Source organism: Schistocerca serialis, chromosome 1 (genome assembly GCF_023864345.2).
Source record: "Schistocerca serialis cubense isolate TAMUIC-IGC-003099 chromosome 1, iqSchSeri2.2, whole genome shotgun sequence".
NCBI lineage: Eukaryota > Metazoa > Arthropoda > Insecta > Orthoptera > Acrididae > Schistocerca > Schistocerca serialis.
This window is the reverse complement of record NC_064638.1, coordinates 92,745,290-92,764,241: the sequence shown is the minus strand read 5'-3', so window position 1 is coordinate 92,764,241 and position 18,952 is coordinate 92,745,290. Positions and strand designations below refer to the sequence as shown.

Genomic DNA, 18,952 nt, shown 5'->3' with positions numbered 1-18,952 from the left:
GAACTAGAAGCAGTCATTTGTTACAAATACCTGAGAGTAACAATGTGTAGGGGTGTTTTTGTTTGGGATAAGAGCACAAAACACCATGGTCACTGGTGCTTACTCATAAACATTTAAAATTCCCTAACAAAAAAATCATACAGTAAAATAATCAATAATCAAATAATACATTAAAAAACTATTTAAAAAAGTAGATTGCATAAGGCTGCCCAATTATATATGAACAGCTACAATATATAGACAACTTGTAAATCTTAGCCATTATAACCCAGCCTGAGGATCTAATTGTTCCTTTCCACCATTTTTGGTATGAGCTGGGACAAAAGACAATGATTTGTTGTACTTTATTAAACACTGATTATCCCTTAAAAGAAATGGTTTGTCCTGTTTCAAACCTTGGGCTCCCTCTTGCCGGCAAACTGCTTGCCATCTGATGTTTGTATGCCACAGGCATACCTCCACACAAATAAATCATGCATCAAAGAGCAGTATCCAATCCGTAGGTGAGTAAACAGATTTTTGCTCTGACTGGAAAAGGCTATGCCACGTAGTCAACTTAATCAACTGCAGCTTTTTGCCCCCGACTTCTAGCCACAAATCAACCAAATAATACAAGCCTATAGAGCAAGGTAGCGTTTGTGGAGGAACTTTATACTGTGCTGCTTTATACTACGCTGCTGCATCTGCATATTCAATGTCAAAAATTCTCACAAGCTCCACTACATAGCAAAACGTCATCTCCTTCTTGTAGGTTAAGGAGGGTGTCTTAGAATGTCTACACTAGGTTTTTTTTTTTTTTTAATTTCTCTACCTTCAATGCAAAATTCCTCATCTGCTACGACTACACTACTCAACAGTCACAAACTCTGTGTCAACAGAGGTCAGGACAGCATGGGCAACATGCTGTCTTGCATTATCTTGAAAGATAGTGTCACAGAGACCTCTAAGAAAGAGTACAGCCACCAACCTTCTTATGCCAGAAATGTAACACGTGCTGTCCAGAATACTGACTTGATGAAGGAGAGGTGATTATGTTGTGTACCTGATGGCTTCTCATACTGTCATGCCAAGTTCTTGGCTTGTATGACAACAACAAATACACTCTGGCAATGTTTGTTTTCCTCAAAGCCTCCAAACATGGATACATCCTTCATGATCCTGTATGCAGGATCAGGACTTGTCTGAAAAGATGATGTGCATGTGCCGCCTGCATTTCCTATGTTGTTGTTTGGTGCACAGTCACCGTGCAGATAATCCGTAACACTCCAGTCTTTGTTCCACCATCCATTTAAAAGTACACCAACTTTATACCTTCCCTCTCAGGCACTAGTCACAGGAGCCTATGAAATGTTGCATTCCCTATTCATGACTGCCATGGTGTTCTGACCAAAAGCTGCAGTAGCATCACAAAATGATAAACGACTGCCTCTATAGACCATGACCCTGCTGGTATCTAATTCTTATAAGGGCTGGTAATGTTTCTCCTTGTTACACAAGGCATAACACTATCGTCTCACAATATTCAAACACAATTTCTTAATGAGAAAACAGCTGCACAATTCTTCCTTAAATACAGAATATACAGAGAATTAATCATGTCTACTTGTGTGGTTGCATCAAAATGCTAGTCAAATGACATTAAATTCAATTTACTGCATGTGTATCTACTGAAATTATAAGTAACAACAGCGGTCAGCAAACAAGCATCAGTGCTGCGAGTTGCAACTCACCTACTAGAACCACAACTGAACCTACCCCCCCACCCCTTTCAAGTACTGTTTTGCACACATCTAGTGGACAATGAAGTGACTATCTGATTCCATTAGACATTCTAAAGTACAATATTAACATTACAATATATGACACTTTTGTGTCTCCTCGAGAATATTGCTGCTGTGAAATCTACTGTCATAACTAACTCAGCAGAATATTATCACTTCAGCACATTCTTGTGACGTGAAGTGAAATCATAAGTTACTCATCTGTTGTTCAGCAGCCATCATTCCTTTCCTTGTTTGCCTGTTCACTAGGATGTTACAAATCATACATTTAAGGGATATGTCACTTGGGAACTTTATAATTAATTTCTGCTATCAGTGATAACCAATGTGTGTGGTCTCCAATCAAAGCAGCTTGACAACTAATATGTCAAAAACACCACCTACAAGTTTGATTTGAAGTTGTGACTTACAGCTTGTGGTAAACTTAGTTTATGCTTATAATACTGCTGTACTGGTTGGAAGGCCTCATTGAGTGACAGTACCACATGGTCATGTTTGTTGTCAGAGAACAAAATTGCATTTTTTTCATGATTATTTCATTGTTGGTGGTTTCTCTTTCAGGAAAAAGTAAGAAAATTTGCTTACAGGAGGAATGACTCTCATTTTTCTAACAAGAAATATTTTGTTTGAACCTTATGTAAGACTGGAAACATACTACATGTTTCATAATAAATAATTATCAAATTAATATTGTTTTTACTCAAGAATTATCTACTTACCAAACCGACGAGTAAAAAAAATACGAGAAATGTTCTTCCAAGAACAGTCTGACAGTAAACATCACCATATCCAACAGTAGACATTGTAACAATAAGAAAATAAACGCATGTCCAATATGAGAGATGATTTGGATTTTTGAAGTCCAATGGATCACCAGAGTTTTCCAGCTGCAGAAATTGAAAACAGTATTTCTTCATACCAGCTTATTTCAACACAGAAACAGAATAACCAACAACATACATTTAGTTTAATCTAGAACAAAAAAAAAGCCACTTACTTCTGTTACATACATACTACCTACCAGGTGAATAATTCCAGCAGCCGTGAGCCATACAGAAATGAATATTGACACAAGTTGTGCAAGGCGAATGGAACTTGAAGTCTTCAGGATATTAAGATATTGTAGAATATCTGGTACAGTCATTAGGCGCAATGCCCTTAGGAATCTTAAACCTGTGTGGATAATAAACAATGGTCAGACATAAACTATTACATGCAAAACTCTTATCAAGAGGGACAAACAATGAAACACAAACAAGAGTTACAGTTATACTGTATTATATACATACTCTTAGCGGATGTGGAAACTAAATTACCCACAATTAATCGAAGGCAATAGACTACATCAATTTGTTAACTGCAGTTGTGATTCACATACTGCCAGGCTCGAAAAATTATGGCACGAGACGCTCAAATAATTCAGAAGTCGTGATAAAAACTCCATTATTTTTATCTTTCTTAAACTGTGACGAGTCTGCTGAGTTCTTTTATTTATAAAATTATTACAATGTGCTAAAAGAAATTTTTACACATCAGTAAAATCATGTATTGCACAGCCATAAAAAAATCATGCTGTTGTATGAACAGTTGATAAATGATACAATTTATGTCAGTGCAATTAGTGACATGTAACATTTCTTTGCAGCTGATTGGCCAATTATTGCCTTAGGTGTGTGAAAGTAAAAGTATTAAGAACTTTTGAACACTGGTGTGCAATATTTCTGCCTCACAAAACCTGTTTTTATTACACTTCCAACAATGGAGCTTCATTCACAATATTACATTATCAACTGATGTTTCATTTAGGAACCTACAATGCTTTTTGATCCCTGTTTATTTCTTTATTAAGTCAAAGTTCTCAATTGTTATACATGACTAGAATAGCAGTAGGGCCAACACAAGTCTGTAATAATCTGTCCTGCTGTGATGCCCGTATAAAAAAAATCACCAACGAAATAAATACTAGCTGTGAAAAGTTACAATGTGCGACTATTTTTAGCTGACTTATATAAACTTGAAGAAAATTACTATTTCTACATATTTAGAAATTCTTGTACAGGACAAAATCATGGCTTCATTAGAAATGTCTCTACTTTATTCTTAAAATAGTGTCTCAGGAGCAATTTTTATTCCTTTTGTGGTTTACTGTGTAATGCGACGCTACTGTGGATTACATTTTTCTGATAGGATTATGTTCTGGAAAACATTTGGTGAATATCTGACAGTTCTCTGAAATCATAACTGCATACATCCTTATTCTAGATTAGCCTCAAGTGAATAAGAGTTTCACATGTAAACAAACATGGTACTTTAAGCTCAGCAAAATGGTTCTTGCAAAGATAACATTCTTTAAGCCCACAAATTACCCTTAGTGACCTTTTTTGTGGTATAACTAGGTTTTATGGTTGGAGTAGCATTTCCCCAGAAAATGACCCATATCAAGTAAGTGAATGGAACTGAGCATAGTATATCTGCACCACTATTGGTTTATTTAATGTAGTTTTTAATACCTCAGACAAGAGCACACAGCTGAGAATTTCTTTGGCAAGTTACTTACAGGTGTACAGTACTGCTAAAGACACAGACATAAAAATTTTGTAGAACTAACATTTTCCCCAATCTCTTTTAATCTTCCTCAGATATGATTTGGATCATATTGAGGAAGGAAATTAAAACTGAAACTTTTATGGAGAATTAATTTGCATTTAAACACTCTGGATGTTTTATCATATACACTCCTGGAAATGGAAAAAAGAACACATTGACACCGGTGTGTCAGACCCACCATACTTGCTCCGGACACTGCGAGAGGGCTGTACAAGCAATGATCACATGCACGGCACAGTGGACACACCAGGAACCGCGGTGTTGGCCGTCAAATGGCGCTAGCTGCGCAGCATTTGTGCACCGCCGCCGTCAGTGTCAGCCAGTTTGCCATGGCATACGGAGCTCCATCGCAGTCTTTAACACTGGTAGCATGCCGCGACAGCGTGGACGTGAACCGTATGTGCAGTTGACGGACTTCGAGCGAGGGCGTATAGTGGGCATGCGGGAGGCCGGGTGGACATACTGCCGAATTGCTCAACACGTGGGGCGTGAGGTCTCCACAGTACATCGATGTTGTTGCCAGTGGTCGGCGGAAGGTGCACGTGCCCGTCGACCTGGGACCGGACCGCAGCGACGCACGGATGCACGCCAAGACCGTAGGATCCTACGCAGTGCCGTAGGGGACCGCACCGCCACTTCCCAGCAAATTAGGGACACTGTTGCTCCTGGGGTATCGGCGAGGACCATTCGCAACCATCTCCATGAAGCTGGGCTATGGTCCCGCACACCGTTAGGCCGTCTTCCGCTCACGCCCCAACATCGTGCAGCCCGCCTCCAGTGGTGTCGCGACAGGCGTGAATGGAGGGACGAATGGAGACGTGTCGTCTTCAGCGATGAGAGTCGCTTCTGCCTTGGTGCCAATGATGGTCGTATGCGTGTTTGACGCCGTGCAGGTGAGCGCCACAATCAGGACTGCATACGACCGAGGCACACAGGGCCAACACCCGGCATCATGGTGTGGGGAGCGATCTCCTACACTGGCCGTACACCACTGGTGATCGTCGAGGGGACACTGAATAGTGCACGGTACATCCAAACCGTCATCAAACCCATCGTTCTACCATTCCTAGACCGGAAAGGGAACTTGCTGTTCCAACAGGACAATGCACGTCCGCATGTATCCCGTGCCACCCAACGTGCTCTAGAAGGTGTAAGTCAACTACCCTGGCCAGCAAGATCTCCGGATCTGTCCCCCATTGAGCATGTTTGGGACTGGATGAAGCGTCGTCTCACGCGGTCTGCACGTCCAGCACGAACGCTGGTCCAACTGAGGCGCCAGGTGGAAATGGCATGGCAAGCCGTTCCACAGGACTACATCCAGCATCTCTACGATCGTCTCCATGGGAGAATAGCAGCCTGCATTGCTGCGAAAGGTGGATATACACTGTACTAGTGCCGACATTGTGCATGCTCTGTTGCCTGTGTCTATGTGCCTGTGGTTCTGTCAGTGTGATCATGTGATGTATCTGACCCCAGGAATGTGTCAATAAAGTTTCCCCTTCCTGGGACAATGAATTCACGGTGTTCTTATTTCAATTTCCAGGAGTGTAGTTTTTTGTTGTTAACTGTGAATTTTCTATATTAGATGCAGAAAGTAATACTCCGGTATCTTCAGCAAACAGAAGATATTTTTAGGGTCCCATATGTTCAAAAGGGTTATCCACATACATTAAAAACAGTACTGGGCCCAAGACTGAGTCCAGAGGTACTATATATTTTCATTGCATCTTTCATTCTGAACTTGTGACTCATAATGAAGTGATTCCTCCAGCTTCCATTTTAATAGGTAGGAATACAAACAGCTGAATGCTAGATCTCTCATAGCATACCTTTTTAGTTTCTCAAACAACATTTTGTGATCAAGACATCAATTACTTTGAAAAGTCTAGGAAAATGCCTGTTCATTCTGGTTGAATGATCTTCAACACTCGAATATTTTTTGGGTAATCATACACTTTCTGAAGCTATTCTTTTGGCTGGTGAGAGGTGAATATTTACTTCTTAAATTAAAGGGTAGTAATAGAAAAGTTTTTCTTGGACTTTTGGGAAGAAATTAACTGAGATATAAGTCAGTAGTTGGAGACCGCATCAACAGAACATTTGTCAGGAGTAGCGAGAAATCTGGAAAAACATCTGTATGTAATGAGAGGTTGAAAACCTTTGACAGAGATATTATCATGTACTTAGCGCATCCTTTTAATTTGATGTTTCCTTCATAAATTCCACTTGACATTTTATTATTTAACATTTTTATTATTTCACATAGTTTCTTCATAGAAGCAGCTGTGGTCACTGACTTTCTACAGATATATGCATGTTATAAGGTTCCATACAACACTTGGATATGCACCATGACAACAGGCCACTGGTGTGCTACACTTCGAATATTCCACCAACAGCATTTGTGTGGGCTAGCCATCTACTGGAGTCCTCTTTGTAAGTGCAGTGCAGTAGGCACTTGCCCTCCTAGTGTGTAGTTCTAATTGTCAGCATCTGCTAGTATCAATACCTGGATCGTTTCTATATTTGTGTCTATATTCTCAACTGTTATTCATTTGTATGAGGACGAAAAATATACTTTGGTTCACTGTTACTGTGCTGTTGTTTGTGTCTTACAGTACAATACAACTGGTGACAAGTGGGGTGTTCATTTCCATGTGTTCTGTCTATTGGTTGTTCCTTTGGTTCTTCTGTTCATGGTGGCAGTGCTCTAATCTCTCCTCGAGCAGCAGCAGCAGGCTTTTATAGTTGTTACCACAACCTTATCAGCCACACTGGCTATGCAGGCTTCATGCCATCTGTGTACCTGCTGCCTTCTGTCCAATACAATGATGCAGCAGAGGACTGAGAAGTTTACAAGAAGCAGTTTTGGCAACACTTATTGCTTTTGGTGACACTGATGCACACAAATGTAATGCTTTGTGCCTTTCCTCAACTTCTCCTCGGATCTATCAGTTGTTGTGCCAGTTAGCACCATTCCAGAAACTTGTGTCACTTTCATTTGACAAAATGTGTAAGCTGTTGTCCAACTACCACCATACATGCACATCACTGCACCACAGGTAGAGTTGCATCATTGCCATAAACAGCTCCACCAGTCCTACTGGCTTCAGTTGAAAATGTCAGTTTCTTATTGATGCTCATCATGATTCCTATGCTGAATCTATGCTCCATGATGCCATCATTTGGTTGGCTTGTGACAAACAGGTGCATCAACATGCATTATAGTGTGAGTATCCATCTTTCGCTGACATAGTAAATAATGCTCTATCTATTGAGGTATCTTGTGCTGCTGGTGATCAGATTGAGGCTTGGTGTGACGTCGCTGTGGTGGCTCCTGATCCTGATTGTCAGGCCCTGGTAGTTCTTGTGGGGATGATGTGTCAGCCATACAAATGCGGTCTGCGCACCTCACTGGACAGTGACGGGCCAAGCAAAACCACAACAACGGCAGCACTCCGCACTTCCATTCTGCCCATACAGTTTTGTGCAACATGACAAGGCCACATGTCCTACATGCCAGGCAACTTGCAACAACCATAGGAAAAAAGGACATACAGCATCTATTTGTTGTTCCCAGACCCCTCCTGTAGACACGGACATGGATGTTAATTGTGTCTCCAGTGGTTCCAAATCACAGCAAACTGTTTATCAAATTGTGAGTGATGGACAAAGTGCTCAGACAACAAGTGGACACAGATGCAGCCATGACATTACTCAACTCACAAACTTATGTGGACTCAAGTTCTCCGGCGTGGTCTCCAGTTCCTTGATGTTTGGCGAGTTACAACAAGCAGCATAATCCAATTTTGGGGCAATTTATGGCTCCCACTATCTACAAATATGTGGTTTGTTCCTTTAATTTTCTGGCAGTTGATGATGATGATGATTACGATGATGATGATTACGATGATACCTGTGGTATCGGCTGCCATCCTGTCAGCCACACTTTCAAATATGCGTGCCACCAGTTACACTGCCGCATCTCCTTTTGCTGCCACTGCAGCATGAAGGCACAGCCATGAATGATTATGCTGCTGCCAATGAGATGCAAGCATCCCATCCATGGAGCTCCACCAGTGGGTTTATTTAAGTTTGAAAATTCATGGACTGATCCGTTTCTGAGTATTTGCCAGCTGAATAACTTTTAGAGATTTCCATAGTGGCCAAGTCTCAACATCATCTGAAAACACATTGTACTGAAGAGTGATAGGTGTTTAAATCCTTTGTATCTAGAAATATTTCTACTTTCAAATCTACTTTTAGCAAATTTTTACTATTTGGTATTAGATGTAGAATAAATAAATATCTGAATTCTCTATTCATGAATGTCATTTGTTCCTCACTCCTGTGTCCACTACAGAACCACACAGTTGCAAAGGAAGTCATAACAGTAACATAAACTTGTTCAGTCTGCGTATTTTCAATGCCTCTCATTTTACCATTACAGATATGGTGCATCTCATTTCTGACCAGGTCCCTTGCCAGCAGTTAGATTCTCTGTGTTCTGAGTTCTCAACGCTTTTCTCGGATGTATTAAGCTGTGCCACCAATTTTGCAGCCCACATTACTCTGAAACCTATGGTGGGGCTGCACTTTCTCTGTGTGTACCCTATTCTAGGGACTTCACATGACCAAGTGAAATCCAAACTGGACAGGCTGTCATATTTGTGTGGCACACAGCCTCCACACTGAGTGAGTGTTCTAACCTGTCTTGATTGTTAAAAAAACTGAATGGTTGACTTCACCTCTGTGGTGACTTAAAAGTTTCAGTTAATTCTCAATCTATCATTGACGTTCGCAGCTCGTGGTCTCACGGTAGCATTCTCACTTCCCGAGCACGGGGTCCTAGATTCGATTCCCAGTGTGGTCAGGTATTTTCACCTGCCCCGAGATGACTGGGTGTTGTTCTGTAATCTTCACCTTCATTTTCTTCATCATCATCATCATCATCATCATCATCATCATCCATCCCCATTACAGTCAGAGGAAGGCAACGGCAAACCACCTCCATTAGGACCTTGCCTAGTATGGTGGTGTGGGTCTCCTGCATCGCTCCCCTATGCTCTGTCAAGAAGCATGGGACTTCATTTCCATTTCCTATCATCAACACCTACCCTTCAATCCGTCCAGAGAAGTTATTGGCTAAACTTGTAGGGGGCCAGTTTTTCTTCAAAACTGACTTATCTGAAACTTATTTACAGCTTCTGTTGGCTGAGGGCTCTACACAGGTCCTTCTGATTAACACCACCTTCAGGTTGTACAAATACCAGTCTCACCTATTCAATGTGGCAATTGCACAGTGATTTTTTGGCATTTATTGGAATAATTGATGATTTAAATTCCATGGTGCAACAACTATCTATGACATCATTGTGATGGGTGCAACCACGGAAGAACCTCAAAGTAACTTACGCACAGTCTCACTGTCTTACATACAGCTCCGTTGAAATGCAACTTGGCCAAACTGTGGAGTTTGAAGTCTCACGGAATGGTGTTAAGCCTTTACATCATCATGTTGCCATGTCACAGCTCTGCCTCACACTACACATGTCAAAGAACTCCAAGCATTTTTAGCATTTTCAGATAAAATTGCTAACTACCTCAAATTTATTCTGGATGCAACACTTCACAAGTTGCTCCACAAGATGTTCCTTTTCAGTGGGTGTGGGCCTGTGAGTGTGCATTCATGGTTTTGAAATCTAAATTACATTCTCCTCCTTGTTTGATTACTTTCCATCCTGGTCACCACCTGGTTTTGGCTATTAATGCCTCTGAGTTTGGACTCAGGGCCGCTCTTGCACGTTAATGTGAGGATGGTTCCAAACATCCAATAGCTTATGCATAAAAATGCTCAATTCTGCTCACCAGCACTACTCTCTAGCTGTAAAGGAAGCACTTGCCATTTTTTATGCTCTCAAAAGTTTCATGTGGTCTTGAATGTGCCTACGTTCAATCTCATTACTGACCATAAGCCCTTGGTTTCTTTCCTTAATCCTTCTGCTTCAATGCCTGAAGCAGTAGTAGCAGTAGTACATTGCCTCCAGCATTAGGCCTTGTTTTTGTCACGCTACAACAATGAAATACATTTTCAGCATACTGTGCAATATGCCAACATTGATGCACTGTCACAACTTCCAATGGTGCCTGACCCTCTTTTTGATTAGGGTGAACTCCTTTTCTTCCACTTAGATGTTGAAGTACAGCATACAGTGGAAGGATTTCCTATTATGGGTCCCAGATTGCATATGCTGTTGTTGCCAGTTCGGTTTAGCATCAAGTAGTTCACAACATTCAGCACGGTTGACTAGACTGGTCTCCAGGCAGGGCTTCAGCTGGTTTGTGTAATTATTTTGCCCTCCATCACCACCTTTTGCTATTTGATGGTGTTTTTCTGTTCATTCTGTGGTCTGCTCTCACGCCCGCCAACAGGTGGCACCATGGGTGATGCTCTCTGTATGTCCTGCAACACACCGCCTGTGGCAACACATCCATGTTGATTTTGCATTGAATTTCCTGAATTCTTCCTGGTTGTTAGTTGTCAACACTTTCTCTGAATTTTCATACATTGTCCACTGTCCTCAGACATCAGCCACAGCCATGATTCAGGCTCTCTCCAAAACTTTTTCTATTGAAGGATTGCCTTATATGCTTGTGACACATAAACGTCTACTGGTATTCCACAATTTCTGTGTCCCTTCAGGGATTTGACACATTACTGTTCCTCCTTTTCACCCCAAACCTAAGGGCGAGATGGAACATCTTGTCAGCACGTTCAAGGTTCAAATGAAGAAGTATGTCACAGACTCCTCCATGGACAATGCCTTGACATGATTCTTGAGTTTCTAAAGGTTTATGTCAGTGGAGAATTGGAGTCAGGCTGAGATGCTCCATGGTCATCAGCCCTATGCACTCCTGGGTCTCCTCATACCACCCAACTAACGCCCTTCAGTGCAACCCTCGCAATATGATCTCAGCGGTCCAGCTGCTGAGTCAAGTGGATTCTGACCATGATCCACAGCTTTTGAGGCCATCGCCTCAGGATGGTATGCACCAGTGATGGGTTGGTGGCATGCCACCATGACCATCTGCATCCTCATGCCACTGCGGGGGTGGAACCCACCATCCTTGTGGATGTCACCACCTCCTTCCTCTCCTATGGGGCCCAGCACCCCGGTGCCTGCAGCCAGGACTTCACATGTTGCTTCATTGCCACTGGGGATTCCAGCACCAGCTGGGTCAGCGTATTTGGGCCCTTCCACAAAGAGGTCCTTGGTGCCTGCACTGTTGGTGCAATTATGCCACATCAATATGCTACCAGCACCCTTGACACTGGTCCTCTCTTTTGGTACTTTGTGGGAGAGCAGTTGCTGTGCATGTCCATAGCCATGCCCCTTCCACACCTACCCACCGGTTCAAGCATAAAATCTTCTTCTGCTGCTGCCATCATTGTCTGTGGCATCTGCCACAGAGGGCATGGATGTTTCAGCAATCCATGTGACGTCACATCCATGCAGTACCCTTTCCCCAAGGGAGGAAGGGGCGCTATAACCCTGTAGATAATACTTAGACACGCACCGTGTCACCAGGCTACCGCCATGCTACACTTCAAATATTCCGCCAATGGCATCTGCATGGTCTGTCCAGCATAGGCCACCTGCGGTACACCACATGACTTGTGCTTATGGCACGGCGTGCACTGCACCATCCACCGGGGCCCTCCTCTTCATACATGCAGTGCAGCAGGCACTCACTCTCGCATTGGGTTCATACTTAATGTCAGCAACTGCTAGTACCAGTTGTTTGCTTGTATATGGAAGAAGAATACACTTTGGTTCATTGTGGCCGTGCTGTTTGAAACTTACAGTATGATGCATTGTACTTGGTCCTTTTCAGTGTACTTGAAGTTGATCTTCAACCAGTGATATGAAGCTTTCATTGAATCTTTTCATGAGGAACCATGGGTTGCCACGATGAGTCCATCAAATTATGAATTTTAGTACACTACCAGTTCCTCTTTTGACAATATTATTTAATTGGATAGATAAAACCTCTACTCACCAGGTGGTGGCAGAACACACATGTAAAAAACCGTTGTAGTTGGCAAGCTTTCGGAGCCAGTGGCTCCTTCTTCAGGCAGAAGGGTTGAAGGGGAATGAATCAGTCTTTCCTTGTCATCCTGTATGGTAAATCTTCCCTGACCCATGGCTCTGGGTGACTTTCCCGAAATCTACCCCTTTTCCTAGACCTCACCAGTCCATTTCCTTCACCTCCTTCCTTCTGCCTGGAGAAGGAGCCGTTGGCTCTGAAAGCTTGCCAACTGCAACCATCTTTTATGTGTGTGTTCTGCTGCCACTTGGTGAGCAGATTTTTTCTATTCAATTAAATAATTTTGTCAAGTACTGATGGTTTTCTTTTGACAATGTTTTACACGGATCAAATTTATTTGAAGATTTTCTTATCCTTTTGTCATTGCCATAATTTTTTGCCTGCCTAGTCACTCTACTACAAAACATTTTGTAGATTTTAGAAGAGTCACCCAAAAACTGGATATATTTGATCACAGTAAGACTGCTGCAGAATTCTTCTTCTTCTTAAGACCTAACATTTTGGTCTGAAGAGAGAAAGATACAGTAAAGTATTTTTGAAACAAACAAATATCATTTTTCTCTGTAAAAATGTTTCCCCATTTTCCTGAGCTAACAGGACGAAAAGGTTCTTGTTTTTAGTTACTTTTTTTGCAACTGTCACTACCTCTTTAAATCTCTAGGCATACTAATTATGCCTCATATTCATTATATCCCAAACTCAGTACACTGCTAGTGAAGGAATGCTTTGTATCCAAAATACATATCTGATTACAATGATTTTTCAGTGCTACAGAGATGGAACATTTCTAAGTTGCTATGGGATATGCTGTTAAAAGAGAGAGAGAGAGAGGGGGGGGGGGGGGGGAGGAGGAGTAGGAGGAGGATAAAAGGGAGGGAGAATAGAACACTTGTGATCCAATTACAAATTGTTCAAACTTGGAATGGGTAGTTTTACAATTTAACTATCTGAGGATTTGGTGACCTATTACCTGACAGTGACTGAAGATCAGCAAAGTGCATTCTGCTGTTCAGCTTTTAAGTGAGCCAGAATGGTAGTAGTATTGACATTAAAGGATTCATCACCAGTTTCATCCACGTCAGTTGTGCATGTAAGTACTTAATAATATTTCATTTCAGAGAAAATTCTCTCTCATGTAACTTCATCAAAGCTACTTGCTACTCTCTTTCTACAATACAACTAGCATCACTGTTCAGCACTGCAGTTTTTGTTGTTTACTAGCATTCAGACACTGCACTGCTAAATGTTATGTATGGTATACTCGCTTTATTACAACTGAAATGCTTACTGGTTTGGTTCCAAAATAAATTAGATGCAACAAAACATACTGATAATGGCTAGAAACTGTGTTCATTTGCTGGTGGTTATGATGTATCAGCTCGAACTGATGATGACTGATGAAGAAACAGAAGAAAACTCATAAATATACAGAACCTCCATATTCTGTCCTAAAAAGTGTAAAGCATCAACTACATTGAGAACAGAGGAAATAGCTTATGCATAATTATAATAGTGATGTAGTAGATGTATGTGTGGTTTGAGTGCCATAATTACTGTTAAGGTGCAGGTATTATCTGAAAGGCTTAGTGATGAGAAAAAGATTTTGTCACGCAAAAGTTTCTTAAATGAATTTAAACTTTATTATGAAAATTAAAGTTGCGACTCACCACACAGCAGAGATGCTGAGTCGCAGATATGCACAACAAAAAGACTGTCACAAATAAAGCTTTCGGCTAGTAAGACCTTGGTCAAAAACAGACAACACACACAAACACACACACACATTTTTCGGTTTCAGTTGCCTGAGACTGCAATCCTGTGTGTAGTTGCATTACAGTGTGTGTGTTTGTGTGTGTGTGTGTGTGTGTGTGTGTGTGTCATCTACTTTTGACGAATGGCTTACTGGCCGAAAGCTTTATTTTGTTGTGCCTATCTACAAGTCAGCATCTCTGCTATATGGTGAGTAGCAAGTTTCTTTTTCATAATTTTGTTACATTCCATCCTGGATTTTCCATTGTTTGATTAAATACATTGAAAATATGTTACAGGGTACAGCACTTGCAATTCTGGAGGGAAAAGATATCAGCCAATGGTGTAGTGGCTATTCTGTTTTATGAAGAATTTCAAAATTTGGTGGAGAAAGAGAATCATATACTACTACTAAATCAACTAAATACAGCTGATGATTCAAGCTTAAATTTTAAAATGTTACACACTAAAACATTTTTGTTGTGAAATGAATGTCATACGTGATAAAAAGAACAAAGAGCAAGTTATTGTTGTAACACATGGTAATGTTTCAAGCGATGTTATCTCTCAGGTTTTGTCAGGGTGATTGATTAATAATGTACTTACGAGTGTACAGCTGAGTTGTTTTTCCATTTTATGCACAATATTTAATGCACAATTTCCAGCCATTGAAATACTGTACATAAAATAGAAACAATGACTCAGCTGTACAGCCAATAGTACACCATTAATATTTAAGGCACGTATCGCTTACCTCTTATGGACACTGGTTAAATCTGCTAAGCCATGAGCTATTAACAAAGGTGTCCCTGAAAGTCCCACTGCCTATTATATAAAGCACTGAAACACATGTATGCCTGCAGATTTCTTTCATGATTTGTTTCACAATGAGTTTGTTCTAAAAGACGAAAAATATATCTCATCTAGGTGCTGCCAAAAAAAGTTCTTCTCTTGTTGGACAATGTTCCATCTTGTTCACTGAGAATTCATTCAAAATGAGTAAAAAACCAAAAACTTAGTTAACCTAGCATTAAAATCCTAATTTAGACCATGGATCAATGTGTTACTGAAACCTTCAATAAACATTGCTGTAAGGAATTGCTCCTTTAAGATTTACTTCTGAAGCACAGTGATAGCACATATTGCAACAACATATGTAGCATCAACATCAAACATGTAATATGCATGGTAGCTGAAGCTTTGAGTACAGGTCAAGAAATACCATAAAATCATTGTGCAATAACTTGCTGAGGCCCTGATGTTGATGACAAAACTTTGGACCTGGCAGTAGCAGGTAACACACTTTGAAATTGGACAAACAATTTTCCTGAACCCGAAAGCATTACTCTAAATGATGTTAACGATATGATATAGTGGCAGATGATGTCAAATTCACACTTAACAATGACAAGATGGACGAAACACATAATAAAGTTACTGAAGGTGGAACATACATTAATGAAGAGTCTTGTGAAGTGGGACAGAAGAGTTTGATTGATCAACAAATGATTTTAGCACTTTAAACTGTCTTGATTTCTGTGTAGCACCAACCTCCAGCCTCCTCAAGTGACAACTGTGTACTAAAAAAGTACATGAAATATTGTTCTCTCAGGGTCTCAGTTTCTGAATTGCTAGAAAAAACCCCTAGCTTACAAATTTTTCTAATGATTCCAAGTATGGTTTCATAAGTACACTTTCAGTAAGCATGCATACAGTCAGAAACAACTGATAGTATGTCATATTTGTTTATTTTCATAATTTAATCACTACCAGTGTACTAAATACATATTGCACTGCTAAGAGGCTGATTAGCTGCATTACTGTTCATCAGGACAGTAGTATTGTATCTCCAACCCTTTTACTTAAATATGGTCTCTTGTACTTCAGGCTTATGATATGCAAGAATATAGAAAAAGGCAAATTAATTGGTGGACTTTTAGTTAGCTTTAAGAACAGTTTGCGATGCCTATAAAAATACGTATTCACAACAGTTAAAATTATATTAAAATAAAATTAATTCCAATTGTTGAATTTATATTACCATAAAATTAATTCCTTTTGTTACACCTGATTTGTACTTTCATAGTTTATGAAGAATTCCTCAATTTTTATAAGTTTTGATGTAGTGTACTACAGTGAAAAATCTCTTTTCTAATATTTAATTAAAATTTTATATTTTGGTAGCTAGAAATATGAAATAAAATCTATTGGGTTAGGTACTAAACAGAAATTAAAATAGAACAAGACAAGGCATGTTGTCAACGAACAGAAAAGAGCATTTATTAAATGTATAACTAACCTGACCATTAATGCATTAATGCTACCAAAATTTGACAAACAATGAAAATGAAGAACAAAGAACCATAATCATCAAGAGGTTAACCAAAGCAAAGGCCAGAATATAGAAGAAAGTAAGAATGCTACAGAAGACAAAGAATCAGTCAACAGTCAATAAGATGAAAATCAGTAGAAAAGTTAGCTAGTACAACAAAAATTACTGAAATGAAAATAGAAAAATTCTGCTTAAGGAACACTAAAGAGCCTAATACTGGTATCTTATCAAATAAGATTGTTGACAAACTATGGACATTTGTATAAATATCATTTTTAAATAAAAACTCCAAATGATGCAAAACAAGAATGGATGTGGCTAATCTTTTCTGAAATATCCAAATCAATTTATTGTTGTCTCTAAAAAACATTTCCAGAGCAAAGGTCTAAGATGGCTAAGGATTCAAAAAATGTTGGAATAACTTTTATGTATCATGAAAGGTCAAAAGAGCTTATTCTTTAATATGTATGCTATCTGTCCAGAAATACCCGGACACTCTATGTAATGCTGAATTGACCACCAGATGTCATGAGAGGTGGGCCTGCCATCATAAAAAAAGAGGAGGGAAGTATTTTGCTGTTATTAGAGAAGCAGTAACAGCACAATGAGTCAGTCAAAAGAGCTAACTTAGAGTCTACATGTATTCCTAGAATTTTAACTGCTTTCACCTCTACCTCTTTTGACAATCCTAGTATAATCTGTTAGTTTTTATCAGCGTTGTAAAGCAATATATTTTATGAGAACCAATTTAGTGCTGCTTCCGTGTTATCTTATATCATATCCTGCAGAACCAATGTGTTATCATGCTGAGCTAGCAATGTTGTGTCATTGGCATAAAAAACACCAGAGTTGGGAACACAGTGGGGTAAATCATAACTACAATTGTAAAAAAGGAGAGGCTGAGGACAGAACCTTGTGGGACCCCTTTTTAATTTCGTGCAGCTGTGACTGCCTGTTTCTGATGGAGACAAACTGTTTCATAATTTTTACAATTACTGCCAATGCAGAGTCTTGTGCACCAGAGAATTTGAGTTTAGCAAGTAAGATATAACGAGAAATACAGTCAAATGTCTTGCTTAAATCACACAAAATAAGTTAAGCTTTATTTTTATTCTCAAAGGCTGTTACTACCTCATTCACAATTGAGAGAACAGCAGTGGTAGCATCTCTTCCTTGTGGAAGCCAAACTGACTGTCAGAAAGCAGATTATGTGACTGAAAGCACTTGTTTAGTTGGTCATAAATAAAAGATTCAAATACTTGGGGAAAACAGGAACTAATGCAACTGGTCAGTAATTTTTGAGATCATGTTTGTAAATGGGAATAACTTTTGATATTGTTAGTATTGTAGGAAAATTCCAAACTCTACACACCTGGTTCACTAATTTTACATACTGTTTCTCTAATTATAAAATTTGGCAACCAAGAGTAGTAAATGTTCTTGGACTTTGAGAACTCTGCCACTACTTTTGTGATCTCAGTACATGTGATTGTGCTCCATTTAAAGCTACAGCTCCCAGGTTGGTGTTGCTTAAGTAAATCATCTACATTAGTACTTGCAGTTTTAATTTTGTTCCTAATATTGCTTGCAGAATCCATGAAAAAAAGATTAACTTTAGTCAGTCAAGAGCTATGTTATGTTCAGATTGCATGTGATGATCTTGTACAACAACATTCCACGCAGATTTGAATTTAAAGGAGCATCTTCAATGTACTTTCATATGCTGTTGTTTTTGCCATTCAAAGCTTAGTTCTGTAGGTTCTCTTACATTCAACACAAGCCGTGTACAATTCATCATTCTAGTCCGCTCCATATCTATGAGAAGTTTTATACATATGGTACAAAAATAACATATTTTGCCTGTATTGGTAAGTTCATCTATGTACCAATGATTATTCTTCTTTACAGCTTTCAATATTATGATACAGAAAGTTGCTGCTCGTCACATGACAGAGATGATGAGCCACAATAGCCACAATAAAAAGACTATCACACTACAACAAGCTTTTGGCCATCAAGGCCTTTACACACACACACACACACACACGACAGCAGCCTCTGACAGCTGAAACCACACTGCAAGCAACAGCAGCAATGCATGATAGGAGTAGCAACTGAGGGGGGATAAGGAGGAGGAGGCTGGGGCAGAGTTAGTAAGGTAGGGGTGGCAGCCAGTGAAGTGCTACTGGGGAGAATGCAAGGATGAGATATAGAGAGGGTAGGGCAGCTAGGTGCTGTCAGGAGGTTAGATGGGGGAGGGGGGGGGGGGGAGCAGAGGAGAGTTTTGGGGGGGGGGGGTGGAAAAGGAGAGAAGTAAAAAGACTGGGTGTGTTGGTGAAATGAGGGCTGCGTAGTGATGGAATGGGAACAGGGA

General features: G+C 40.1%; 1 protein-coding gene across 1 annotated transcript in view; it reads right to left on the bottom strand.

Moving 5' to 3' along the window:
- LOC126462459 (calcium-activated potassium channel slowpoke) overlaps positions 1 to 18,952 on the bottom strand; it is a 915,336-nt gene that overhangs the window by 850,833 nt on the left and 45,551 nt on the right. Inside the window, exons 4-5 of the mRNA XM_050096074.1 lie at positions 2,803 to 2,954; positions 2,501 to 2,668 (exon numbers count right to left, since the gene is read on the bottom strand). Coding sequence (XP_049952031.1) covers positions 2,501 to 2,668; positions 2,803 to 2,954 — 320 coding nt within the window. The remainder of the gene's footprint in view (positions 1 to 2,500; positions 2,669 to 2,802; positions 2,955 to 18,952) is intronic.